General features: G+C 52.5%; 2 protein-coding genes across 4 annotated transcripts in view; one reads left to right on the top strand and one right to left on the bottom strand.

The window, feature by feature from the left end:
• Window positions 1-146: 146 nt before the first annotated feature.
• Map1a (microtubule associated protein 1A) lies at window positions 147-19,793 on the bottom strand. Of its 2 annotated transcripts, XM_032904046.1 has the most exons (7): window positions 19,542-19,793; window positions 18,588-18,689; window positions 10,829-10,911; window positions 10,456-10,596; window positions 2,157-10,236; window positions 1,795-2,015; window positions 147-1,626 (listed from the first exon to the last, which is right to left on the bottom strand). In XM_032904046.1, exons 1-7 carry the CDS (start codon window positions 19,777-19,779, stop codon window positions 1,471-1,473), a joined length of 9,021 nt encoding a protein of 3,006 aa, XP_032759937.1. In that variant the 5' UTR covers window positions 19,780-19,793; the 3' UTR covers window positions 147-1,470. The 2 variants fall into 2 exon arrangements, with proteins under 2 accessions (XP_032759937.1, XP_032759938.1); XM_032904047.1 differs by lacking the exons at window positions 18,588-18,689; window positions 19,542-19,793 and adding an exon at window positions 13,990-14,094.
• Tp53bp1 (tumor protein p53 binding protein 1) overlaps window positions 13,211-25,947 on the top strand; it is a 96,586-nt gene continuing 83,849 nt past the window's right edge. Inside the window, exon 1 of one of the 2 annotated variants that reach the window (XM_032904048.1) lies at window positions 13,211-13,258. The gene's annotated coding sequence lies outside the window, so the exon portion shown is untranslated. The remainder of the gene's footprint in view (window positions 13,259-25,947) is intronic. The other variant, XM_032904049.1, reaches the window with a different exon arrangement.

Here is a 25,947-nt window from a genome sequence, read left to right as displayed (position 1 = left end):
CGTGTTGGCTTTCCTGGGTCCTGGAGTGGGTTTGAACAATCAAGAGTCTTCCAAGATAACTGCTAACTGAAACGGAGGAATGGGAACTGGGACAGCTTACTGTAGGGCGGAGTCTGGGAAAACCTAAGCAGCACTACACCGACCGACCGCAATGAACTTGGTTTATTGTTAGAGTGGAGGTGGCTGTTACAGCGGCTGGGACTGTAGCAGGGAAGTGTGGGGAGGAGCAGAGCGCAGGGCAGGGAGGGGAGTAGGAAGAATCGGAGGGAAGCTCCTTTTGGTTTCCCCTTGGCTTGGCAAAGAAGGCAAGCCCCAGGGTCTGTCAGCAGCGGGGTTTCTCAGTCCAGCAGGGTCTGGCCGGGCTGCTCGCTGGCTTGCTTGGGGTGAGGTCCTGTCCTGTAGTAGAATGCTCAGCCTGTCTTCACTCGGGAGGAGTTAAACTATAGCTTCTTCTCTTCTTTCCCCTCCTCCCTCCCATCCCCCTCCCCAGGTCTCTAGTCCAGCCTCCACCTCCCAGAAACTCTATCCAAGAGTTTAGGTTTAGAGAGGCAGCCAGTGTTCCCATTTCAGCTGCAGGATGGTAGAGGATTGGAATGTTGAGGGAGTCACACATGGCTAAAGTGGATGTGGATGTCAGGCAGTGGCTTTTTTTAAACCCATTACACACCAGGCCATAGCAGATGACCACATGCAGAGAAGCCAAGCAGGGGATGAGAAGGAATGAGGCTTATTGAAATGGGGTAGGTGAAGACTAAGTGATAGGGGTGCTTGGAGCGACTGGGGTTGGGGGCTCTCCTTGCCCGTTGTGCTGCCCAGGTAGCCTGGTCTGGGTACAGCCCAAGGCTGTAAGTGGTATGAAGCAGGGGCTGAGAGATGAGCTCCTTTTTCCTCTCCCTAGTTCTTGGTCTAAAGAGCTTCAAGTTTTGGATTGAGACATTCAGAGATTGAGGGAAGCGATAAGACAGTATAGTAGCCACATGTCCCCAGGTCGCTGATGGAACGCAGACTCTGGTGGCTAGGGCATGGGAGATGGAAGAAAGGACACAGCTCTGGCACCTTACTAACAGTGGCCTTCCCTGCATCGTATAAATTATCAGCAATCCTTTCTGGAATGCCAAATAAATAATGAGGTTCTGGGGGAGAGGATGTTAAATCTTCCTCCATGGGGAGGAGTGTGCTGTCTGAAACCCATCCTCACGCAAGACCAGCATTTGGCAGTGCTAGGAGAGGGAGTGGCTCTAGGGGTTTTGGGCATCAGATAACCTTTCATGATTTTGTATGCCCCCTCATTGCCTTTGGTTTTGAAACCCCCAGGGAGAGAGGAGGGGAAGGACAGGACCTCCCACTTAGCCTAATAATATGACATGGCCCCTGCCCAGCTCTACTTCCCTCAACCCCAGAGGACTCAGCAGTAGCCATTCTCTAAATGAACTGTAGGAGTGGATCCTTGGGGAAGGGAGCGTGGGTCATTCAGAACTCAATCTTGCAGGCTGGAAAGGACTCGTCCTGCATCACCACAGTGCTGCTGCTCGCCAGGACCAGGACATTCAGCTGCTGCTGCTGTTCATGTGTCTGCTGATACCACTCACGAGTCACCTCCGTGTCATGAGTGGGAATCAGAGTCACCTAAAGGGAAGAAAACATGCCTGAGGTGAGACTCTGGAGGAGGGACAGATGAGGGGGAAGGGAAACTCCTGCTCCCCATACAAAGGACCCTGCCTTTTTGCGAATAGGGGCTTTTGCCTCTGACAAGAGCTTTGACAAGATTCTAACTTTGTGTCTCTTGCTACTCACCTGAAGGTTCTCCCCCCACTGGGCCTTGCCTTCCAGCAGGGCATCCAGCACAGCCCGGCTTGGCTCGCCATTGGCAGGGTCGTTTCCACTGACCACATAGTAGGACGCACGTACTCGGCGGAAGAAGTCCTGATCCGCAGTCTTGCCGCTGCAGTGATTTGGGATATAGGCAAGATCCACATACACAGGAGAGCCGGAACCACCCTTGGAGCCCAAGGCTGCTGTAGAGATAAGCAGAATGCATTGTGAAAACACAAAACAAAACTTGGTCTCCTCCCCACTTGCTTAAACAGCTGGAGCCCTTAGCTAGCCCACACCTACTCCAACCCACCCTGTCTCCCACTTTCCTGATATATACTCACTTGATCCTGCCTTGAGGCCATTGACTAAGCCTTTGGACATGGGACTGTGACCATCCTTTTCTTCTGCTGAGGTGACCTGGCTTGGAGTGCTCCGTGGTCGGGGTACAGTACGAGATGTTCGATCTACAGGCCCTTTGCCAGGAGTAGGTGACCGTTTTCCCCGAATATCCAGCCGCCGAGCAGGAGATGCAGGCTTGGCCCGGCCAGGGGCCCTACGGCCAGGTCGTCCCTTTTCTCGCAGTCTCTCAACCCTCCCCGACTCTGAGCTGAGCCCCTCAGGGTCAGCCATGCAAACATCCGGTCGTGGAGGGGATGGGCGGGGGTCTGGTAGGGGGGCTGGGGGTGGGTCATGGCCAGGCCTGGGATGGTGAGTTCCGCTAACTCCCCCAGCTTTGTCCACAGGCAAGAAGTCCCCATCTTCATCTGAGTCAAGGGCTGCCTCAGCTGTGATGGATGGACACTCCTCAGTTTCTGGTGGGACATCAGAATCTGACTGCGAGGAGCCTGAGTCGCTGGCTGATGTGGGGGGTGTCTCATCAGCCATAGGGCATGGACCTCCCGTGGCCCCTGGCCTCCCTGCCCGGCGCCGCCCTCCTTTTCCTGCCAGCCGAGCTTCTTCCGTGGAAAGGTCACTGTCATCTGTGGATGGAGGCAGAGGAGGGTTCAGGAATGAGGGGGAAAGCTCCCCGCAGTGGGGGCGGGGATCCGTAGCACATCCCTGAGGTCCAGCTTCGACTTCAGAAGAAAGACTGCCGGGTGGGCCCCCGGAGCTCTTCCCAGGACGAAGTGGCTGCTCAGATGAGAGAAGTGTATCCGGCCGGGAGCTCCTCTCAGCTCCCTCAGGCCAGGACCCTCGTTCCCAAGCATGAGGGGCTTCAGCCTCTTCTTTTTCTGCCGTGGCTGTGACAAACCCTGGGGGATTAAGGCTGGTTTCTCCTGGGCCATTGGCTTCATGATCTCCAGAGGGGCTCAGGAAGGGGCTTGGCTTCTTGGTGAGTTCCCCTGCGCACTCCGAGCGGCAGGGCAGGGTACCATCGCCCAAGTCTCCAGGCAGGCCTGGAGCTGGAGCTGGAGCCAAGTCCAGTGAAGCTGAGGGAGCTGGGCTCAGGGGAGTGAGGTCCCAGAGGCTGTGGGCAGCCGACTCTTTTCCTGAGCCCAGTCCTCCAGCACTCTGTTCAGCGGCCTCGAGACCTGGAGGGAAGCTTTCGGCCACACTTGAAATCACAGGCGTGGTAGCCTCAGAAGAGGACCCTTCAGACAAGACTGGCGAGGCAGGTCTGGGCAGGTTAGAGAGAAGAGGGCCCCCAGGAGAGCTGGGTGATGGGAGTTGGGGCAGTGAGGAATCCAGGCTGGGTGCCTTGGTCACTTCCAGGTACTCATCATGTCGGGTTCTTGTTGGAGTTCCTGGAACCAAGGCCAGAGCTCGGTCCCCAGAGAAGGCAAGTGAGCCACAGGGTGCGGAGCGGGGTTCAGCTGGAGAGGGCAGCTGAGGGGGAGCAGGCTGCAAGGAGGAGAAGCCAAAGGCTGAAGCAGGGAAGTCTAGACTTGGACGGACAGATCCTAGGTTTGAGTCTGAGGAAAGGCTGCTGTGTGCCTGGGTTTCAGGCCACAGTGAGGAGTGGCCCATAGGCATGGGGTGATGGGGACTTGGGGACCGGGTCTCTTTCTCAGGCTGTTCTCGGGCCCCCTTCTCCAGGTCTGAGTCATTGGTACCATCATCCCAGTGACCTCGGCCCGCTTCCTTTGGGGATGGGGTCCTCCTGTCCGGGCTGCAGCTCACAGTGCTTCCATTAAGAGGGGGACTCAGGTCTTTGCTCAGGGAGATAGGGGCGCGAGGGGGCACTGCGGGAGGGGTGATGCTGGGCTCCACATCGGGCCCTGGATCCGGTTCTTGCCTGGGAGGTACAGCGGGTCCTGCCAGAGATGCATAGCTGAAAGCTGGAGTGTCAGATTGGAGGTTTTGGGGCGAGGCAGGGGAGGAAGTCTCCTTCTCTGCAGAAGTATTGCAGCCAGCAGCCTCCTCCTTGGTTGAGAGGTGTGGGGGCCAGTCGCCGGATGCCCCCAGTGGAGGCTCCCTGGTGGGGCAAGCAGGGCCCAGTCCAGTAAGCATCATCTGTTCATAGATGTCTGCATACTGAAAGCTTCTCTCATCCGGATAGGGTGTGGGCTCTCTCTGCTCTGGCTCAGTCTGCTCAGTGTCCCTGGTGGCGTGGCTCTCACCAGCCTCTGGGACCTTTGGACTGAAGGAGCTGCTGTCAGGAGCTCCAGCCCCACCCTCTCCTTCCCTTTCCCCTTCAGCTTTGCGATAGTCCTTCCCGAGTGGGGAGTATGGGCCGCCTTCCAGCTCCGCTGCCCCCTCCTGCACAGCAGCCACCACACTGTCATATTCAGCTAAGCCCCAGGAGAAGGGCACAGGAGTATGTGGCTCTGGGGCAGGTGTTGGGGGAGCTGGAGCTGGGGAGAGGGGTGCAGGAGGCAGAGGCCTGTCCTTAGGTACCCAAGGTGGGATCTCAGCTAGCCATGAAGGGGTGGTAGGTTCATTCCTCGTGGGTGCTGTGGACTCAGTGTCTGGGACAGGGCTCTCTTGTCCTGGAGCTGAAGGAACCCTCTGTCCAGTCATCTCAGGTGGGGATGCTGGAGGGGAGAGGATCTCAAAGGGCGAGCGTGTCAGTTTGTCCTCTTCCTCTGGTGGCAGGCCAACTGGTGACTCAGCAAGCCAGCGCTCTACTTCCAGCCCCTTCTGTGGCAGGGGCTCCTGGAAATCCTTGAAATCCGAGGTCCAGGGACTCCGGGGAGTGTGCTGCAGGGGGGTTATTTCTTGTTCATCTGGCCCCTCATCAAGAAAAGTGCTTTCACGTTCCTCACAGTACCGTGGACGGGCTCCTTGGCCATCCAGCTCATGGGGGAACCAGACCTTCCTGTCACAGCTTAGCTCCCTCCAGTACGCATCCTGCTGTAGGGTTATGTCTCTGTCCCTCCAATACCGGACTTCTTGCTCAGGAGACTTGCCCTCCCAGGCTGGAACAGGCTCTTTCTGGCCTCCCACTGGCTCTCCCCTGGTTGGAGATGTTTCTCGCCATCCCTGGACCACATCCTGTTCCTTCCAGTATTTCTCGTCCTGCTCTCGAGCCTTGCTTCCGTCTGCTGGGCTCTCTTCCAGTCCCAAAGCTCCGGTCTTCTCCTGGGCGGCTCCATCCTGCTGCTCCACACTGTCGGCCTTCTCTGCAGACTTTTGGTCAAGGGCCGTCTCTTTTGATGTTGTGGTTTTATCTTCGAGGAAAGAGCTCTTCTGTCCCTGAGTTTTGTCCTCTTTTAGGGTCTCATCTTTCTGTTCAGCAGTTCTGTCCTCTTGGTCCAAGGTCTCACCCTCCTTTCCTAGGGCCCAGTCTTTTTGTTCTAAAACCTGTTCTTTCTCTTCTGAGGCCTCCTCCTTCTGTTCTTTGCCATCCGTGCCTTTGCGATCTGGAGCTCTGTCTGTCTGTGTTGGTTCAGGGATGCTGTGCTCTGGAGCCCTGTCTTCCTGTACTAATATTCTATCTTTCTCTTCAGGAGTCCTATCTCTCAGCTCTAAACTCTTGTCCTTTTGTTCTGAATCTCTGCGCTCTTGTGCTCTGTCTCTTGGTTCCGTGGCCTGGGTCTCTTGCAGGTCTGTGTCCCTTTGTTCTGAGGCCTTGTCCTTCTCTGCTGGAGGCCCTGGTCTCTGGCCCTGGTCCTCCCGGTCTAAGTCTTTGTCTTTGGGTTCTAGGCCTTTGTCCAGCTCTGCAGCCGTGTCCTTTTCGTCCAAGTCTCCGCCTTTCTGTTCTGGAGTCGTATCCCGCTGCCTTCCATGCTTGTTCTCCTCATCCAGAGCCTCGTCTTCCTGATGTGTGACCGAGTCCTGCTCGACAACAGCAACCTTCTCCGGCAGAATCTGGCCCTTCTGCTGTAGGGTTTCACCCTTTAGCTCAGGTTCTTTCTCCTTCCCTGGAGCTTTACCTTCCCACTCCTCGGCCAGATCTTCCATGGCAGGACTTGACAAAGACTCGGGACTCTTGGTGAGGGAGCTATCAGATGTCATAAAGTGTCCACCAGGGCCCGGGATCTCCCCAGGTGAGTGCTTCCTATCGCCTGACAGTGCAGAGTGAGAAAAAGAGCCACCGGGTAAAGTCCCAGCAGGGCTCTCATCTGTGCTAGGTGACACTGTGGCCCTGTGTGGCTCTGGAATAGACACAGGAGCTAGGTGGCAAGAGTCATCTTCCGCCTTCATCAGAGGCCCCCTTTCTTCCTTTCCTAGGTTCAGTTCTCCAAACTGGAGGGTGCCAAGGCTTTCTGGAGAGAGCTGCTTAGAAGAGATATCCAGAGAGGTCTCCTTGCTAGGACTCTCTTCCGAGAAAGAAAGTGACTGGGTGTCTTCCGGAGACACCATTGGCCAAAGGTCTTTGTGTGGCTGCTGCTCTTTCAGGCTGCAGGGAGACCTGGGAGTGGCCTCTTGTTTGGTAGTGTCCGGGGAGACCACACTGAGGACAGACAGGGACTCTGCATCTTCAGGGGAAAGGCTTTGATCAGTAGAGCGAAGTACCTCATCTTTCTGAGGTACAGCGGCTTCTTCATTTGATGTCCTCACTTCTCCAGGGAGGGTCCCTGCTCCTAGGATTGAACCTGCCTCTCCAGTCTCAGACGCCACGGCTTGGTCTTGTTCTGGCAAGAGTTGGATAGTGCAGCCAGTCTGAGCCCCAGCAGTGCGCTCAGGCGTGTCCTGGGCTTGGGGGCTCCAGGAAGGAGGTCCCTTCCCCTCTTCGGATGGGCCCTCCTCGGGCCCTGGCCTCACCGTCTGCTCTTCAGTGTCTCCCTTGTTCACATCTGGAGAATGCTTTGTTTCTCCCCAGGAATCTTCCTGAAAGTCTCGCGGCTCAGACTTGTCTTCCACTGGAGACTGGTGAAAGGGCGTGTGGGCAGCACTGGGTGGGCCAGATGGTGGAGGAGACGCCATCTTCACCGTGCTGTCATCTGGGCTGAGGCACCGTTCCTCCACTTCTCCGAGGGCTGGTTCCCCCGGGTGTAGGGTGTGTCCAGGGGCACCAAACACAGCAGCATACTGACCGGACAGTTTCTCAGACGTCACTACATGTTTTTCTTCCTTTCCCACAGCCTTCTCCCCGCTCAAGCCTCTCCCCACAGTCTCTCCTTTCTTCTCCGACTCCCCGGTCACAGAGAAATCCTCACAGGGTGGTGACTTGAAGCCCTTGTCTTCTTCCAGGGAAGAGGTGGGGGAGATGGTGCCAGCTGACGGCACATAGTCCAGGCCCTGGGTGGCTTCAGTGCGGGAAGAGGGGATACTCGTGACAGTGTCGAGCAACAGGGAGCTCTTGCCTGTCTCCTCCGTCTGGGGAGCTGTGAGTGAAGCCACAGATTGGTCCTCAGCCACCGATGTGGCAAAGGAAGAGAGTTTGTCACACTCGGTGATTGACGTGGCTGAGGACACATGTTCCTCTTCAGCCAGAGGGGCGGCGACCATGTTGGGAGGGTAGGTGAGTTCAGTCTCAGGTGCCCCATAAGTTTTGCTCGAGGTGGCTGGAGCAGCACTATCTGCAGCCTGGCTGGCTTCAAAGGGGCCAGGACCTTCAGGCCCAGAGAGGTCATAGGTACTCGTAGGAAATCTGGGCGGCGCTGGGCGTTCATCTGGCTCATCGTGGATCTCCTCATCTGAAATAGTCTGCTCAGTCTCTGAGTAGCCAGGGATTGTCTCATCCTGAATGTAAGAGACGTGTTCAGTGGCTCCCGCAGGTGTGGCCAAACTGCTTAGGAACGATGCTGTCTCCTTCTCAGGTGCCTTGCCCTGGAATCCCAGTTCCCGGCCGCCAAGAGCCTCTCTGCTCTTTGGGATTACCTTTAGGGCTTCCTGCATATGTTTTTGATAAAAGCTCTCAGCCTTCGTCTCTTCCTCCTCCTCATCTGAAGGATGAGTCTCCTCCATTTCCTCTAACTCGGCCTTTTCTATCACATCCTCCTTTACCTCAGGTTCGCTCTCCTCCCTGGCCGCAGTGTTCTCTGGGCCCAGCTCTGCTTCTCTCTGCTTCCTTTCCTCCCAGGTTTCTTTGTCTTTCTCCACCTCAGCCCCAGAGTCTGGGCCTCTGTATGTGCTCCCTTTATCCCCTGGAGAGTCTGGGACTACCTCTTTCTCCCTTTCCACATGTTCTCCCTCCAGCACGGGGCCAGAGGGTTGAGTCACCTGGATGGCTGCGCTTGGGTGCCCCTGCTCTGTGGCATCCGCAGGGAGTGGTTTCTCACCCAGCCCCGTATCTCTTTGTTCAGCCAGCAAACCTCTCTCCTCACGCTTCAGCTCCTCAAAGTCCTGTGTGAGGTCCTCTGGTGACGACAAGGCCAACTCTCTGTGCCCACTGACAGCTGGAGGCGGAGCAGCCCCCTTCTGGGCCGGGGGTGTCCGGGGCTCAGAAGACAACTCTTTTTCTCCTCGGGCAGCTCGGCCTTTGTCCACCTTGATCCTTCCGGGGGCCTTGGCTTTGTAGAGGGTCTTACGGACCTCAGGGGTAAAAGGCTTCAGGTCTGGTTTGGAGAATTTCTTGACCTCTGGTTTGGTATCTTTCCTCTTTTCGTCCTTTTTGGCATCCTTTTTCTCTTCCTTCCTCCCTTCCTCCTTCTTGAGCTCCTTCCTTTCCTTCTTGATCTCCTTTTTCTCCTTGTCCTTCTTCTCCTCCAGCTTTGAAATCTTTTCCTTCAGGTGCTTCTTGCCCACCTTGTCCTTGATCAACCTCCGCTTCTCCGCCTTCAGTGCTTCGCTGGACTCGCCCCTCACCCTCTCTGACTTGGAGGGTTTTTCTGGGGGCTTCTCAGACGGTTCTTTTGCTTTCTTTTCTGTCTTGGCTAACTCCTTGGCCAGCTCTGAGCGGGCCTCCTTGGCCCCCTCTTCCAACACTTCCTCCCGTTTGGCCAGTTTGCTCACTGCTGTCTTGGGAGCAGCTTTGAGGCTCTCCTTGCTGTCAGCCCGATGTTTGATTTTGCTGGGTTTCAAGTTGGCGGGCACGGCCCCAGCAGCCAGGTCCTTCTGCGTTGCCACAGGGTAGCGCAGAAAGTCCAGGTGCCGAAGCTTTTCCAAGCCCTCCAAGATCTTGTTCTGGGGAGCATTTCCCGGGAAGAGCACACGCACAATCTTCTCAGTAGGGTTGGCTGGGAGCCATACCACCAGAGCAGTGATGGAGGTCAGGTAGGGGACAGAGATCTCTGCCTCCTTCCCATTGGCCAGCACGATGCCTGTCTTGGCTTTACTATTGCCGGCCCACTTCTGCATGAGGAACTGCATCTCCTTACTGTCCTTGACGGGGTTGAGGACATACATGTCCAGCCTACCCACACCCATTTTGTGGAAGAGGGTCAGTGGCTCGATGGTGTTGCTGACCACACGATACAGAGGCTCGGCTTGGATGCCTAGGCGGTTTAAGTGCTGAAGAGTGAGACAGGCCTCCTCAATGCTGCGCTTGGCCTTTCGGGAGGCGTCGGGCAGCCGGAGCTTATCAGGCACGTTGAAGAACACAACTCCAAGCTCAGGGGAGATGAGGTTCTTCACCCAGTCGCTGTAGCTGCTGGAGCCCTGGGACTGCTCCTCCTCTAGCTCTGCCACCTTGCGCTGCAGGAGGCCGTTGATGCCCGGCAGATTGTCAGCCCCAATGTGTGTGAGCAGCACGGAGTCGATGCGGTCTAGGTGCCGCACCAGCTTCCAGAAGCAGGACTTGCGATCCGAACCGCCGTCCACCAGGATGTTAAAGCCATTGACAGCAAAGAGAGCAGAGTCCCCACGGCCACCAGGAAAGATGTAGCAGCAAGGCTTAGAGAGCTTGAGGAAGCCTCCTGAGGTGGGTGGTTCAAGCAGGTCAAAGGGGGATGGCACATCCACAGTCTCAGAGACATACTCGGAGAACTCAGCCACACCATCCATGGTGGGTAGCACAGGCTCAGGATTTAGCCGGAGGTGCAAGGTCTCTTGGGAACTGGACAGTCCCAGGTGGCTCCAGTCACCCTCCCCTAAGCAGGAAACAGTGAGGAAGGCCTGGATCTCCGGGTCTCTGTTGCTAAGCAACTGGGCAATCTAGAGGAATGGGAGAGAGAGAAGCTGGTCAAGTCATTGGGGTTCTCTTAGTCTGACTCAGATTCAGCCCCTACTCTTTACCTGTTTCTGAAGCCTCGATCTCCTGTCCGGGCTCCTGGCAGTCACTCTACATAAGACTTCCCCCATCTTTGCCTTTCTCCCACAACTTAAACCCTGCTCCTTGTCCCCCTTTTCCAAGACACTCAGCAGGGAACTCACCTCAGGTTTGTGAAGGACCTGGGCAAAGTTTTGATACGAGTAGGTACCACTCTGTAGGATAAGGTCTCCCTCAGGTTCTAAAGTTTGTCCACTCAGGATCAGGAGTTTGTGCGCTGATGGGCTGCTGAGAAGATGGTGAACCTGAAATGGAGGAGGGCAGAGAGGGCACAGCTATGGGGCACCCAGGGAAAGGCACCGAAAACCCCTGCCCCGCCCCCTTCAGTAATAGAAGGACATGTTCCTCACCCCGTATTCCCCAGAGTGGGGCTGAGGATTACAAGTCAGTTCAGAGAGTCGCCCACGATGTAGTGATGTCACAAAGTAGGTAGGTTATAGCACTCAGAACAAGCAAAGGCATCAGCACTGGCCTTACCTCTGAGCTGATACTGTCTGCACTGGGGTTGACTAGGATGATGGTCTCGAGGATCTCACTCTGGTGGCAGAGGGTCCTCTGGCCTGAGGAAGAGATGTAGGCATTTGTACTGAAATCAGTAGGTATTGACTTAAAATGAAAAGTACTGTGAGAGGCAGGAGAGGAAAAACAAATGATCAGACAGTGGGGTACAGGGGAAACAAAGTCCAGATTAATGTCCATAGGATAGTACTAAGGAAGGCCTAGGAACTGCCTCCCTCCAGCCCATCCCTTTCAGGGTGCCCCCCCCTCACAGTAGCAGACTTCTCCCTTCCCTCCATCTGCCTGCCACACCCTCCCCTGCCCAGTCCCCGCCCTTTTGCCTTAGAACTTCAGCCCCAGACTGGCTGTTGACAAGAAGCTTTTTGTCCCTCTGGAGCACTAAGTTCCTGGTGCTGCCTGGGGGTTGGGGGTGAGGGGGGAGCTCAGCTGGAGGGAGGGCTCCCGGGATGGTAGTCTTTACTGAGCTTTCTCTGCCTTTGCCCCTGGCCAGTAGTAGTAAAGAGATAGGCGCTTCTGTCTCTACAGATGCCCCATCCTTTCCACTCCAATCCCCCTGTCCAAGGAGAGAATACCTATCCTGGAAGGTTATGGAGATATGTGGCAACTGGATTCTTGGAGTGGACAGAGGACTCTAACTTGCTATTTTGTTTTCTGACTCTGCCGAACCTTCAGTCAGAGCCATGCACACTGTACTCCCTCCTCCCTCTCCTATATCTCCTTCAGGTGCCCAGGCTCTAGGGACACCTAGCTCACTGCTGAACATTGCCATCCCTTGTGAACTGTTCCTGGCCTCAGCCTGTGAGGACAGAAAGCAAGTGGCTGCGTTGGTTCAGAACAAGAAACAGGGCCAGTCAGTGATGCTCTTTGCCAAGCATCCTAGGACTGGAGGTACAAAGAGAACTGACTCCTGCAAGCTGTCCTTTGACCTACCTATACATGCATGCCTGTGTGCACGTGTACACACACACACACACACACACACACACACACACACACACACCAAAAAATAAAAACAACAGCAGGCCGGGCATGGTGGCGTACACCTTTAATCAGGTGGCAAAGGAGGGTGGGCGGGCTGGGGTTTCTGTGAATTCAAGGCCAGCTAAGTTCCAGGACAGCCAGAGCCACATAGAGAATTTCTATTCCAAAAAAAAAAAAAAAAAAAATCCTAACCAAACAAAAACCACTCAGGAAACAAGGAGGGAGAGTCAAGGTATTGCTCAGAACCTGAAGAAGATGACACCATAGGTGTCATCTCCAGGGTTTTCTCCGGATCCACACAAAACACCAAGCAGTGAAAGTAAAGAACGCGGTGGGTGAGACAGATGCCTAGGAGGGATGGAACTGACCGTCCAGGCTCCTGCCTTCCCATCCTCCTCCACTCCCAGCACAGCAGCAGTCACAGTAGGGTTAACCTTAGAGGCAGCTGCAGGATACTGGGGAGGGGAGGCTCAGAGTCTGTCTCCCCCCCCCCAAGCCCTCTTTGTGACTCCAACTCCCTTTTCTCCCTGAGGCTGGGACAAGGGTGACTGGGGCCAGGGCCTTTGTTCAGAGGAAGGGCCTTGATGCCAAGGACCAGGCCGCAGAGGGCTGCAAATACAGCTATGGGGATGATGAGGGTGTGAGACCCAGATCCTATGCAGGGCTCGTTGGGCCCTCTTCTATGAACTTGGGAACGGAGGGATACTTTGACGGAGGCAGGAGCAGGGCTTAAGCAGCTAGGGCTATCAACGTCCTCTGCCAGTCTTAAGTAGTTCAGATTCAGGAGAGCCAGGACTCCCCCATCCCAAACAAGGTCACACTTTCAATCTAGGTAGAACAGACAGGCTACCACCTCTACTCCAGCAGCTTCACAGTCCCCAGTACACCCTCACAAGACCTTTGATTCCACTTCCTGTCCAAACACAAGACCCCCAGACCCACTCCTGGAGAGCTAGTCCATTATATCTCGAATCCCTCCTCAGCCTGGGAGAAAGTCCAGTTTCTCTTTTCTGCTCCGAGCTCCGCCGGTGACGGGAACTGCCTCTTTCCCCCTTTATCTTTGCAGAACACTATCCTAAGAGATTGGGGTGCTTCCCATAGCCAGTGCCGTGGTTGGGGGTGGGCTTCGGGTGTGAGGCTGAGTGGGCAGGAGGGCAGGTGTCTCTGCAGTGAGGGGGGGGGGTGCTCAGGCAGCTGCAGTTTGCCGCAGTGTGTGAGTGTGTGTGAGTGTGCGCGCTGAGCTCAGCCTCCAGCTCCGCCCCCACCCCCACCCCAGCATGACAAGTCATTTTCTTGGCTGCCTCTGCATGGGGGTTGGGGGTAGGGACGGGGGTGCATACAGAGAGGGAGAAGAAACTGGCTTCTCTGTTGAAGAGCCCCCATCTTGGGAAGAAAAGCACAGATGAGGTGAGGGTGGGGCTGGGACCGGGAACCCACGGGGTTGACAGGACAGAGAATGCAGGGCAGCTGCTGAAGAGCCCGAGCTCCGGAGCTCCCGAGTGGCCTCAGAGAGGCCACAAAGGGGGCTTAAAGCCCCAGGCTCAAGCTGGCCACAGGGAATGGGGTGCCGGAAGCCGAAAACAAAACAGTTAGCCTATGAGGAGGCACATGCCACGTCTTAGTGACCCATTCCTCCTTTCTCCTCCAGGGTGTCACCCCCTTCCCTTACTTGGCAAAAACTCGCTGCCACACTCACCTCAGAATAGGAGCAGCTGAACAATCTAGTAGCCGATAACCCAAAGTAATTCCCAGTGGGTAAATTACCCCTTCCTCTCAGATTCTTCTGTTTTTCCTTAAAGACATAGCTCCCAAATTCCTCCTGTGCCCTGGCTGCCAGGCAAAGCCAGTGGCACCACCCTCTCTTGCTTCCCCTCAGCTGATGGTCCCCACCCCCACCTAGTACAGAAGTGGACTGTCACAGCCCTGGTTGATTCCACTGGCAGTGGATCCAGGCTGAACCCTGAGTCAGTAATGTCCACCTCCTCTCTCCCTTCATCCCAGGCTGCCTCCCTACTGGGCTAGCCCAGGTCCAGATGCACCAGATTTACCAGGTACCAGATAACCCCATCCCAGCTCCTTATCTGTCACAGCATCTCCCAGTCCTTCTGCAGTGCCGTGCCCTTCGGTCAGGCTCTTACCCCGGGGTGTGGGAGGGAGCCCCTCATGGAGGCATTGGCTCTGGCCTTAGCCTTAGCCCGGCAGCTTCAGGGAAGAGTCTGCGGCACTTGGGGTGGGAGTGAGGGGGGCTGCTTGACGGGGAGGGCGGTGCCAGGGCGGGGAAGAGGGGCTGGTCCGTGACGAGGCACTGGAGACTTAACTGTTTCTTGGCCTTTACAGTATCAACGTTCCGGTGCCTCTGCTTGGCTATCGGGAAGGGGAGGGCGCTAAGGGGTTGTCTAGCAGTTCAAAGAGCCAGGGTGACCTCCTGCAGCTCCCAGGACTTTCTCCCCAAATCCCGTGTAGTAAAGAAATCCTCTCTCTGCATCAACCAAAGGACCAAAGCACCACACACTGGGGCACCGAGCCGGCTATAGGAGGCGAGAGTCGCATGGGCCCACCCCCTTCCTCTTAGAAACCATCTGCTGCCTCTCCCCTCTGATGGACCCAAAGAGTGACCTTCAGTCACCGCAAGAGCAAGAGACAAAGAGGCTGGGGGGCCATGAGTGTAAGCTTAGGAGCAGTGTGAGGCTGGTGAGCGCTGTGGAAAGCTGCACCCTGTACCAAACGGCGGCAATGGGGAACTGGGGAGGACATTTTAGATTGGAGGGTAGTGCGAAATTGTGGAGCAGTCCCCCCACTAGGGCGGGGCACAGGGACCCTGGGAGCTTCAAGCCGGTCTGTGCTAACGGAGCTTGGCTGTAAGAGCACCCACACACGTTGCTTCTGAGTACCGGCTGTCATGAGGCAGCCTCGGAAGGGTAAAGGAGGTTTCTGCCTTTCGTTGAGCAAGTTAAGGAGGGCCATCGCCAGGAACCCAGGCTCAAGCAAAGCTTTCTCACTCTAGGCCAGTCTACTATAAAGTACTCGTTGGGTTAGAAATGATCTTATAATGACTCTGTAGGGTGTTTGGGTCCAATCGCTCCTCTCCTCTCCCTGTAGCTGTGCCCTGTCTTACTTGATCTTGAACAGTCTTACATTGACCTTGGGCCCTCAGTCTCAGCCTCTGTCTTCACCTCGGCTAAGTGCTCCAGGACTCAAAGGAAAGCTCTGGAGTGCTGGAGCCCTGTGAGGTTCATACTCTTACATCCTGTCCTCTCCTCAGTAACCCTCCCTGGGTGTGGTCAGCTCCTTCTGCCCACTCATCCGCCAGCCCCAGCCCCACCCCTGCTCCAGGCTGCCAAGGGCTGCTTTTGAAGGTCAGAGAAGCCAAAATAGTCTCTGCTCTCAGCACCCCCCACCCCACTTTAGCCACAGCCAAGAGGAGAGAAGTAACTGAGTCACCAGTACTCTGGGGGACAGAGGGAGCAGAGGGAGAAGAACCCTTGCTGGGATCCAGGATGCAAACATGCCACAACATGCCACATCCCCATTTGAATAGGAGAGGCCATCCATCCGGCATAGGTGCACACAATATCAACCAGCTCAGTCCTGAGCGTCTCCGGGTAGAACACTACCTTCTGCAATGTCATCACTCTTACCCTACCCTGCCTCCAGCCCCCTCTCTGCTTTTTTAGGGATCTCTCTCAGTGTTGGGGGTGAGGGGTGCAACCTTAGTAGACATTGGGATTAAGAACAAAATATCATCTTCTAACCGAAAGCAGAGCACCCCCCCTCTCAGTCACCCACTCCCACAGCACACCTTGGACGAGATTGCAGGTCATTGGTTTTCCTTCCCTCCCCATCTTTAAGCGACCATTTGTGACAGCGAGCCCTTAACCCTTAATCCTTTCATGCAGTGAAATGGCGCCAAAGAAGAGAGGGAGGTCTGAGCAGCCCCTGACTTCACACCCGATGCCACTCTCTGAACCATGTCACTAAATGTTAAACAATCCCAGAGCTTGCTTTCCGGACTAGCGCGAGTGCATATATCACAGCCACCCTGTGAGGACTGACCTCATTTGAAGAAAATTTCCTCTTCCTACCTAGAATCCTAACCCTGCAATACATAAACATGATATTTCTCTCATTGTGGAAGGTTTCAGAATTACCCTAAGTCAGAATCCCAGTCCACATTGGTACTGGGGTATGCTAAGTTCTCAGGCAAAACCAAAATGAGGCTCTCATCTCTCTCTGCCTTCCCATTTCAGATAACAATGTAAACCTCTAATTCAGGATCCTCTGAGCACATGAAAGTATCAAAGAGTCAGACAGAAGGACTCAAAGGAATTCCTCGGCCTTCTCCTCTCCAACCCTCTCACCTTTTTCCAGCTCTCCAGGGTCTTGGGTAGCTCAGACTGGTCATGGACTTGCTATGTAGCCAAGGATGATCCTATGCCTCTACTTCCCAAGTGCTGGGATTACGGGCCTGCATCACAACACTAGGCTAGCCCATACTTCTCAGTCTTAGAACATCCGTCGTCCCTTCCCTATAGGAGCTCAACAGCAGATGTCTCGGTCTTATTGAAACTCAGTAGTGATGTGTCAGTGTGAGTGTGCCCACCGTTCCCTACCCCCACTGTGAATCCAGGGCCTTCTGCATGTTAGGTGGGCTGCACCCCAGACCTTAAGTACTGTTTCTAATTAATCTAAGTTTTTCTAAGGTTGTGTTAAAAATGCTTAGACGCTTCAGTGGTCTAGAGGGAGGAATGGGAGCCGTGAAGGAAGGCCCCAGATCTCTGCGAAGATGAAAGCTGCCCTTTAAACATCTTATTTTTTACCAGACTTGACCACTAGAAGGAGCTGGGCCACTGACTATCTGAGGGCCCCCTCTTTTCTGTATGTGTGGGGGTGGGACTATAAATGTAGAGGGGGTAGGCCTAGGAATAATCACACTCTTCCTATCATTGTAAGACATATTTTGTCCCTTCATTATTCTGGCCACAGTGGTCTACCCAACAAGGTCAAACCACGTGAGACCTTTAGTGCGTCTCTCTCCCTCAGCTCACCCCAGCTCTTGGTTACCTCAAAGGGGGCTAAAGGAGGGGGCAGGGCCTGCAGCTGCTTTGGGCAGACTGTGTTCAGGGACAGCTGAAAGAGAAGCTAGCAGCTCTGTGCACCCCCCCCCCAGGAAATTCTCCACTTTTCTCCAGGGACAGAGGCCTCCATGACAATGTCTAAACCTAAAACAAAATCTGTATGCTAAAAGTAAGCCCTACTCTTGAGTGGATGGCCCCAAGCCCCTCCAGGACACTATAGCAAAACTCCGACTGAGGGTATCAGTGAGTGTTCCTATTCCAATGCCTGCTTCTGAGACTATGACTCCCTGCAGACCTCTTCCCAAGCATCCCCTCGTCTGAATCTGAAGAACAGCTAAGGACCCTGCCTCAAGTCCCATTCATTTCTTACAGTACTCAAAGTCTCTGTGGCCGAAAGGACAAGGTTAGAGAACCCGGTGTGAATTCTAACAGGAGATAACACCCAAATGTCAGTAATTAGTTGAACCTTCTGTCAGCCCTTCATTCAGCCTGGCTTTTAGGAGTGGCAAAACTGTCTTTTGGTCACAGGGAACAGTGGAGGACGTCATGGCATGGGTCATTCTCAACAGAAGGTAATCTCCAAGGAGCCAGGGGCTAGTTTTCCAGGAAGCCAGTCCTGCCAGGAAGATACCAGCTTCGCGGTTTTTAAGCTGCCGAACATATTCTGAGTGTGAGAGAGCGTTAGTCCCATCAACCTCATTTTCTCCAGCTTCTCCACAGCAGCACTGATGAGGAAATGGCCAGACTGGCGGGGCAGAAAGAGGCGACTATCTGCTGTGCTGGACTATTGAGCGTCAGTGACACATGAAGTCTGGTATTTGATACCAATGCCTATTTGAGCTACATGGAATTCACGTCCTATAAAACACATGGAAGCGGGTGAGGTGGTGCATGCCTACGTAGAGGCAGGAGGGTAACGAGTTTGATGCCATCTTAGAATACATGTGGGTTACATAGTGAGGTCCTGTTTGTTTGGTTTTTTTTTTTTTTAAGAGCATTACATTGATTGGTGTGTCAACATTTACAATATGACCAGATGCCCAACACCTTTATCAAGGGATGTCGGACTTTCTGAACTCTCTGTGTAGACGCCTGCCTTAGAATGCTAACTAAGTTCTTATCTCACATTTCTTAGACTAGTTCTCCTACCCATCAGACCTGATCTCAGAACCAAGCCTGACAAATCCAGGAGACCTTTGTCCCAGCCTGGATCCAAGGGTACTGATCTGATCAGCCTTTGGTGGCAGCCTTCTGCTCTGTTCTGAAGATCTGCTGGCTAAGTCAAGAAGAAACAGAAATGAGTCCTGGAAGGTGGGCTGTGAGAAACAAGGAAGGTGAATGAGGCGTCCCGGGATGTGAGAAGCAGGGAAGCCGGGCTGTGTAGAAAGGGGACACGGGGAAAGCTTTTGCCTCCGAGTGGTTTGATCATTTTCTTAGATCTTGTCAACTGCTGTGTACAAACAACCGTCTTCCTGACAAAATTATATCTACCATCATATTGTGTGTGGTTGCAGCGTGTACTGGGCCTTTTCCACAGCATAGGTGGGTAGCTGTGGAACCATCAAGAGTCCCTCCCTTTTGCCTACCCAAACCTCCCACAAGACCAGTTGTGCCCTGGATACTGGACCCAAAGGACTGAGACAAATAACCCTAGACCTAACCTTTGACCTCTGAGGAGAAGTGAGCTAGGTGCCGGGTAATGAAGAGTCTCAACTGTTGGTTCAAGTCAAAGGATGATAAGTCAATGTTCCAGGAGAGAATCCCTGTAAAAGAAAAAAGGAGGAAAAAAAGAGTGTTATAGGCAAAGTCATCTGCAGAAAGGCGCTGTCAAGCTCCTGGGAGAGGGAAGGTAAGGGAGGTGAGGCCTCTAAGAAGGATAGCTAGTACCTGTTTTTTCCCTTTGTGGGAACCGGAGGGCAAAGAGCAGAGTTTAGACTGGTTTTGCTAATAAATGAGCCTGTAGTTTTTGTTATGTTTTTCAAGGCAAAACAGTTATGATAGAAGTGACACCCAAGGGTCTGTTTCCATATTCTATAGGTTTCCATAAAGATCCCTCTTGCTAAATCAGATTCTAGACTCTCCTATGCCCCCCTCCCTTACCTCCATCCCTCGTTTCCACCCTCAGGTGGCTCCCCTGCACTGCGCCACAGGCACAGCTGAGGGAGGTGAGCTGCGGAGCCACGAAGGTCACTCTCTTAACTTGGCTGCCAGCATTCAGAGATTTGGGATGTGTACCCTGCGTTCAAAAACCTCCCCTAAAGAAAAAACTGTAAGGTAGGGACATGGACTTTTCAGGGTCTGGTGAGGACTTTCGGATATGCGGTCCAGACGCTTCGGGAAAGGGGTGTGACCAGAGGGACCCCAGGGTCTGCACGGAGCTCCTCCTGCTCCGGGAAACTGCGGAACAGAATGGGGTATGCAGAAAGGATGGGCAAGCAAGATGTTGGCAGCTCGAGAGGACAGAGGCACATTCATGGAAGATGCAGGTGACAGGGTCGCAGGTTTCGGGAAGTGCACATAGAGATGGGGGAGACAGAAATGTGCACTGGGAGATAAATACAGATGGCGGAGAGGCACGGATGGAGTGCTGCGTAAAAGTCAGGAGAGCGGCTCACCTTGTTCAAGGTGGGCCCGCACGGCCCTCAGCTGACTCTCTGTACAGATATCGCCGATCACGATGAGCAAGGAGTATTTCCGCAGGTCCCAGCGCGCTGCCGCTACTGCGGCTCCGGCCCGGCATAGAGGCTCCGCGGGGTTCTGAGTCGGCGGTGCACCGAGGCTCTGGAGCCCCAGCTCCGGAGTTGTCTCCATGGCAACGCTGCCAGGCCGCCTGGTCCCGGCCTCGGTCGCCATGGAAACTCCCGCGGAGTGCTAGGCTGGCTGCGTCCGCTGCGGGGAGAGTGCGCGCGGTTCTTAAAGGCCGGCGGCAGGAGCTGCTCATTGGTCACTGCCTGCCTGGGGGCGGGGCTGGAGCGCCGCAGGGGCGGGGCCGGGATGAGGTCGCTGTGCTGAGATGGGGTGGTGGCTGCAGTCGTCCACCTGCAGTTTTCCTGACCAAGTGTCCCCCTCCGACTTGAGCCAGGGTAAGGGTTCTGCGGGACCCAGCCGAGAGCAGAGTCCAAGGCCTCCGCGCGAGAACATCTAGTTAGGCTGTGCCTGTGTTGAGCACAGTGTGGGAGGCAGTTCCGCAGCTTCTCCGGAACCTTGGGGAGCCATCTTGCCCTTCTCTGTCTCGGAGATAAATTTCTATCGTGGTCTCCATCTAAGCTATTATCGTTGTCTGAATCTTTTTTCCCCTTTGTTGCCTGCCAGGGTCTAGGTTACCAACCTGGGTTTCCCTGTCCTTGCCCGAGCTCTGGGCGTGGTCAAGCAGGCTGCGCAGAATTGGAGGGGACAGGATGACCTTTCCTACCCTGAGTCCCTGGAGAGTAGTTATTCCAAGGATAGTGGTTGGCGAGTCTCCATCTTTGCTGAGTGCAATGAGCTCAGACTGCAGCAAGGAGGATTTGAGTAAAACCCAGGAAAGACTTCCCAACTATTAGTGATGTAGACACAGTGGATAAATTTAGGAGACTGTGTAATTACTGTTCAGAACTGAATTAATATTCTCCGTCTTTCTCTTGCCTTCTCTCTATTCCTTCTTCTCCCTCCCCTCTCCTCATCTTGCCGTACCCCTAATTCCCCATTCTTCAAGAGTCTCCACTACTACAGTCGGTCTTACCCTGAGTCATTCTGTTGAGTGCATCACACAGAAGGCCTGTGTTTAGGCTCCAGTTACACTTGCTTTTTCTTCCATTTACCTTGCACTTTGGAGATGGTAACAGAGAAGAAAGGCTTCGGAGATGGTTCAGCCGGTAAAGTACTCCCCTGGCAAGCATGAGTTCAGATTCTCAGAACCTTAAAAGAGCCAGGCACAGTAGTGTGCACTTGCAATCCCAGAGATGGTGAGTAGGAGAGAGAGACAGGAATCCCTGGGATATTGCTGGCCAGCTAGGCCAATGAGCGACCCTGGTATCTATAGCACAAAGAAGTAAAGAGTGTCTGACAACACTCCAGGATGTCCTCTTACACTCACATGTGCACACATGTCAAATCCCACTCCTTACAAGGATAGAAAGGTTATAATAGCTGATACCACAAGTCTACCGGTGAGCCACGTTCTGATTGTTAAGTACCTCACAGCAATCCTGGCCCAGTCCATATTGTAAATACTTTGGACATGCCATGAAAATCCTTTTTGCAGCAGAGATAAGAAAACAGTACTCTCAGGACATCAAATGGTAGGGTCCCTCTTCCCACACACTGCCAGTCGCAGACCTGAATCTGGAAAACGGCATGGAAAAATGTGCAGGCCTTTACTAAAATCATAAAGAGTAGCACATGTGGCAGGGAGCCAGAATGGAGTGTGGGGAGACCAAGGGGACAGTTTCCATAGCAACTGTAGAGAGGAGCCTTTTAACTAGCTGTGGGTCTCTGTCTAAGGGACAGCAGCAATTAAGCACAGAGTCAGCTTCCATTAAGGCTAACAGAGGTTCAACAATAGATGTTAATGGTACAGGAGGAATCACACACAGATGAGACAGTAGGAGCAGAAATAGGACTCTGATTTCAGACCCTGCTAGAATCAAGTCTTAGTAATTACAGCTGCAAATGCAGACTGTAATGGTGCTGAAAATCACATGTGTGTTCTGGATAACCACCCAAGGCAGACAAGGTCATAGAAAGATTGGCTCTAGGTATCTCTTGATCACCCTCTTCTGGGTGATGTTTCCATTTTCATCATTACAGTACCAGAAAGTATTTTAAAAGCTGGATGTAGTGGTGGAGTGTGTCTGCTAATCCCTTAGTAGATGACGCAGGAGGATTGCTAAAGTCAAGGCTAGACTAGGCTACATAGTGAGGCCCTAACTCAAACAAGCAAAACTCCATCAACAAAATATATATATATATATATATATTTAAGTCTTAAATTATACACATATTTCCACAATGTGCTCTCTCTCTTTTGAAACAGGGTCTCCCTATGTGGCCCTGGCTGACTGGAATGGAACTTACTTTGTAGACTAGGCTGGGCTTGAACTCAGAGATTTATCTGTCTCTGCCTTCCAAGTGCTTGAGTCAATGGCATGCTCCAACATGCTTGTCCAGATTTTAATTAATCGATTAATTAATTTTTGTATGTCTGTGCCTCTGTGGTGCATGAAGGTTTGGGTAGCCATGGAGGCTAAAAGAAAACTGGTATTACAGGAGGTCATGAGCTGCCTAGTGTAGATGGCTGGGGACAAACTCTGGTCCTCTGCAAGAGCAACAATCATTCTTAACAGTGTCCAGACCCTGTGTGCCAGAATTTATAATGACAAGAAACACATGGGAAACACTTAGAAAGCTGAATGGAAAAGAGCAGGGTGGTGGCACACATCTGTTAACCCCATACTTGGGAGTTAGAAGCAGGAAGATCAGGCATTCATCCCTGGTTACACAGCACACTGAAGGCTACTCCATGCTGCATAACCCACCCCATCTCACAAAATGAATAAATAAAAGCCAAGTAACAGGCCTTTTGTGTCCTTGTTTAAAATCCTGCTATGTCCGAAGTCGTATAGTAAAAGTATATTACTCAAAGGCCCATCTATTGGTGTGTGGTGGCTGCAGGCCTTTAATCCCAGCAAAAGTGGGTAGATCTCCGAATTCAAGGCCAGCTTGATCTACATAGTAAGTTCCAGGCCAGCCAGGACTACATAGTGAGTGAGATAGAGTAAAGACAAAGCAAAAAACAAATCAAAGACCCACCCAAAGGATAGTTGGAAAGTGTGATCTGCATGAATGCAGTACAGCCTTGTCTATAGTACAGTTGTTCTAGGTGACTGCCCATTTTAGTGTTTTATTTAACTGTAGGACTCCCCATAACAGATTCTGGGTATAACTAATTCCTTTGAATTAGGACATCGAAGGACCACTGAATGGTGTCAAGCATCTCTAAGGGCCCACCACTGGAAGAGAAGTCTGTTAGTGCAAAAGGAAGACACCAGTACAGACTTTTTCCTTAAGCATGCACTGGCATGGTCATAAAGCGAAAACCAGGGGCTGGGGAGATAGTTCAGTCCATAAACTGTTTTCTGTGTAAGCATGAGAACAGACGTTTAACCTCTATAATCCACATAAAAAGCTTGTGATATATGCTTGTAATCCCAGCACTTAAGAAGGCAGAGACAGGAGAATAACTGGGTTTTGCTGGCCAACCAGCTTAACTAAATTGTACAACCCTGTGTCCCAGGGGAGACACTGTCTTTAAAAAAAGAAAAAGAAAGAAAAGGTGTTCTTGGGACTTAGAGAAGGCTCCAAGGTCAGGAGACTGAATACTCAGAGAACCAGAGTTAAATTCAAAGCATCTACATGCTCACAACTATGAGCTGAACATATGTTCAGGGGAACCAATGCCCTTTTCTAGCCTCTATGGGCACCAGATTTGCACATGCCATATAGACATACATGCTCACAGATAAAGACACTAGATTGATAAATTAAAAACAAACAAATCAGCAAGATAGAAAAGAAACCTGTTCTGGCTAGCTTTATGTCTTGACATCAAACTAGTGTGGTTTGGGGCAAAGGATTCTCAATTAAGAAAATGACTTGATAAGATTTCTCGGTGGGCAAGACTGTAGTGTGTTGTCTTAGTTGTTGCAACGCTCAGCCTGCTGTGGGTGGTGCTGTTCCTGGGCAGGAGGCCCTGGGCTGGGTAAGAAAGAAGGCTGAGCAAGCCAGTGAGCAGCATCCCCCATGGCTTCTCCTTCAGCTGTTGCCTCCAGGTCCCTGCCCTGTTTAGGTTTCTGCTGGACTTCCCTCAGTGATGGGCTGTGATTTGCAACTGTAAATGAAAAACAAAAACAAAACCCCTCTCTCCCCCAAGTTGCTTTTGGTCATGGAATTCTTCACTGCAAGAGTAACCCTAACGGGGCTGGGGATTTAGCTCAGCGGTAGAGCCCTTACCTAGGGCGCAAGGCCCTGGGTTCGGTCCCCAGCTCCGAAAAAAGAAAAAAAAAAAAAAAAAAAAAAAAAAAAGAGTAACCCTAACTAACAAAGTCCTCAGAAACAACACCTGAGTTTAATTTTTGAACTTCACACACATGGACACATGCACAGTTACTAACACACTCTCTCTCTCTCTCTCTCTCTCTCTCTCTCTCTCTCTCACACACACACACACACACACACACACTCTCTCTCTCTCACACACACACACACCTCTCTCTCTCTCTCTCTCTCTCAGACACACAGACACACACACACAGACACACACACACATACACACACACACTCTCTCTCACAGACACACACACAGACACACACACACACACACACACACGTTGGGGAACTCGCAGCTCAAGCTTCTATCAGATACTAAAAGCACAATGATGACTTAGATGTTAGATAAATCAAGCAAGATAAAAGGGGCTTTTCTGAACATAACCTCATGCTTGCTAGTTAAGATATTGAAGTTGTCTTCATGGGAACAACAGAGCTTTATTCTGATTAATTAGACTCACTCTGACTATGTATGTTGGTGGGAAAGAGATGCACAAGTCCAAACTCAAAATCCCCATAAGACCAAGGCCAGTTCTGGTAACTCTGACGTGAAAGTTAACGGCCTCTCTCTAACTTGTAGCCTGGTGAATGCCAGTAGCTGTCCTGGGGTTTGAGCTCCTAGGGCAGAACCTCTCAGCCTGCACTGAGAGGTTGCATGGTCTTATCAACCAGAACATCCAGCAGGAGCTCAGATTCCCACCCTGTGCTGGTTTGGTTCTGCCCACAAAGCACTCTTGAAGCAGAGCGGGAGTGTCGGGTTACAAGGTTGCTGTGTCAGGGGTTTGTCCTTGGCTCTGGGGAAAAATACTATGATCATAAGCTATACCTGCAAATCGCAGGGTCACCTTCCCAGCACGAATAGACACATTACCTGTAAGGCCTGGAGTCAAACGCTAAAGGGTAGGAGTTAATCTCTTGAACTTTGCTTTGTTTTTGTTTTTTGTTTTTCAAGACAGGGTCTTATTACATAACTCTGAGATATAGACCAGACTGGCCTCAAACTCACAGAGATCCTCCTGCCTCTGCCTTCCCAGTACTGGGATTAAAGAGAAACTTAGTATTTATTCCTATGTCTGTCCCTCAGAGGAGACCCATAATAAGTATTTACTGAATAATTGTCCTAATTATGACTTGTTCACATAAGCATATGGGTAGAACATTAAATTTCTCTTTCTCTTCTAGAGCACTGTGAAAGAGAAGCAATTAAGACATTTTCCTTTCCTCTCTCCATACAGGGGTGGTGTAGGATCATATGATCTCATTTCGGGGGAATCTGCATACTGATTTTCACAGTTGCTAGGTAATTTACTTTCCCACCAACAGCGTATAAGCCCTTCCAAGCACATACATGATACTCACTTTCACCAGGGTAGGGCGACTCTGTGTCTGTGTGTGCTCTCTCACCTTCTATCGTGTTTGAAATAGGGGCTGTTGCTGCTGCAACATATGCCAGGCTAGCCCTCAAGTTTCTGGGGCCTCTCCATCCCACCATAGGTGTTGTGGGTTTAAAGACATACCCTACCCTCTTTGGATTGTGTGGGTCCTGCATATCTAAAGTTAAATTCTTGAGCTTGCATATTGAGTAATTTACCACTGAGCCATCCCCCAACACCACCACCCAACTTTTGTTTCTTTATGGGTTTTGTTTAGTTTTGTTTTGTCACAAACAGGGTTTTGCTTAGTAGCCCAGTCCGTACTTGGATTCTCCAGCCACCCTCCCCCCTTCCCTAAGCCTCTCTGCCTTTCTAAAGCTGAGACTTCAGGCTCCTTCCAACTGGTTGGCTGTAGCCCTTCTTTTGTCTGAGGAAAGGTGTCTGGTACCACAGGGCACTTTCAGGGCCTGACTCTGTGGTGGCCAAAGTGATGTGTCTGCTGTAACTTAGTCTTGAGGTCCCGATTGGTGAGCCAAATTTTACACATACACTGACTGCCCTC

Source organism: Rattus rattus, chromosome 5, assembly GCF_011064425.1.
Source record: "Rattus rattus isolate New Zealand chromosome 5, Rrattus_CSIRO_v1, whole genome shotgun sequence".
NCBI lineage: Eukaryota > Metazoa > Chordata > Mammalia > Rodentia > Muridae > Rattus > Rattus rattus.
This window is presented reverse-complemented; position numbering and strand designations above follow the sequence as displayed.

Bases quoted from the DNA above. Each gene is read 5' to 3' on its own strand.
- Map1a (XM_032904046.1), bottom strand. From the start codon at position 19,779: ATGGCGACCGAGGCCGGGACCAGGCGGCCTGGCAGCGTTGCCATGGAG. The intron at 2,016-2,156 runs GTGAGTATATAT...TTATCTCTACAG, and splicing joins TGGCCTCAAGGCAGGATCAA to CAGCCTTGGGCTCCAAGGGT. The intron at 1,627-1,794 runs GTGAGTAGCAAG...TCTTCCCTTTAG, and splicing joins AGTGGGGGGAGAACCTTCAG to GTGACTCTGATTCCCACTCA.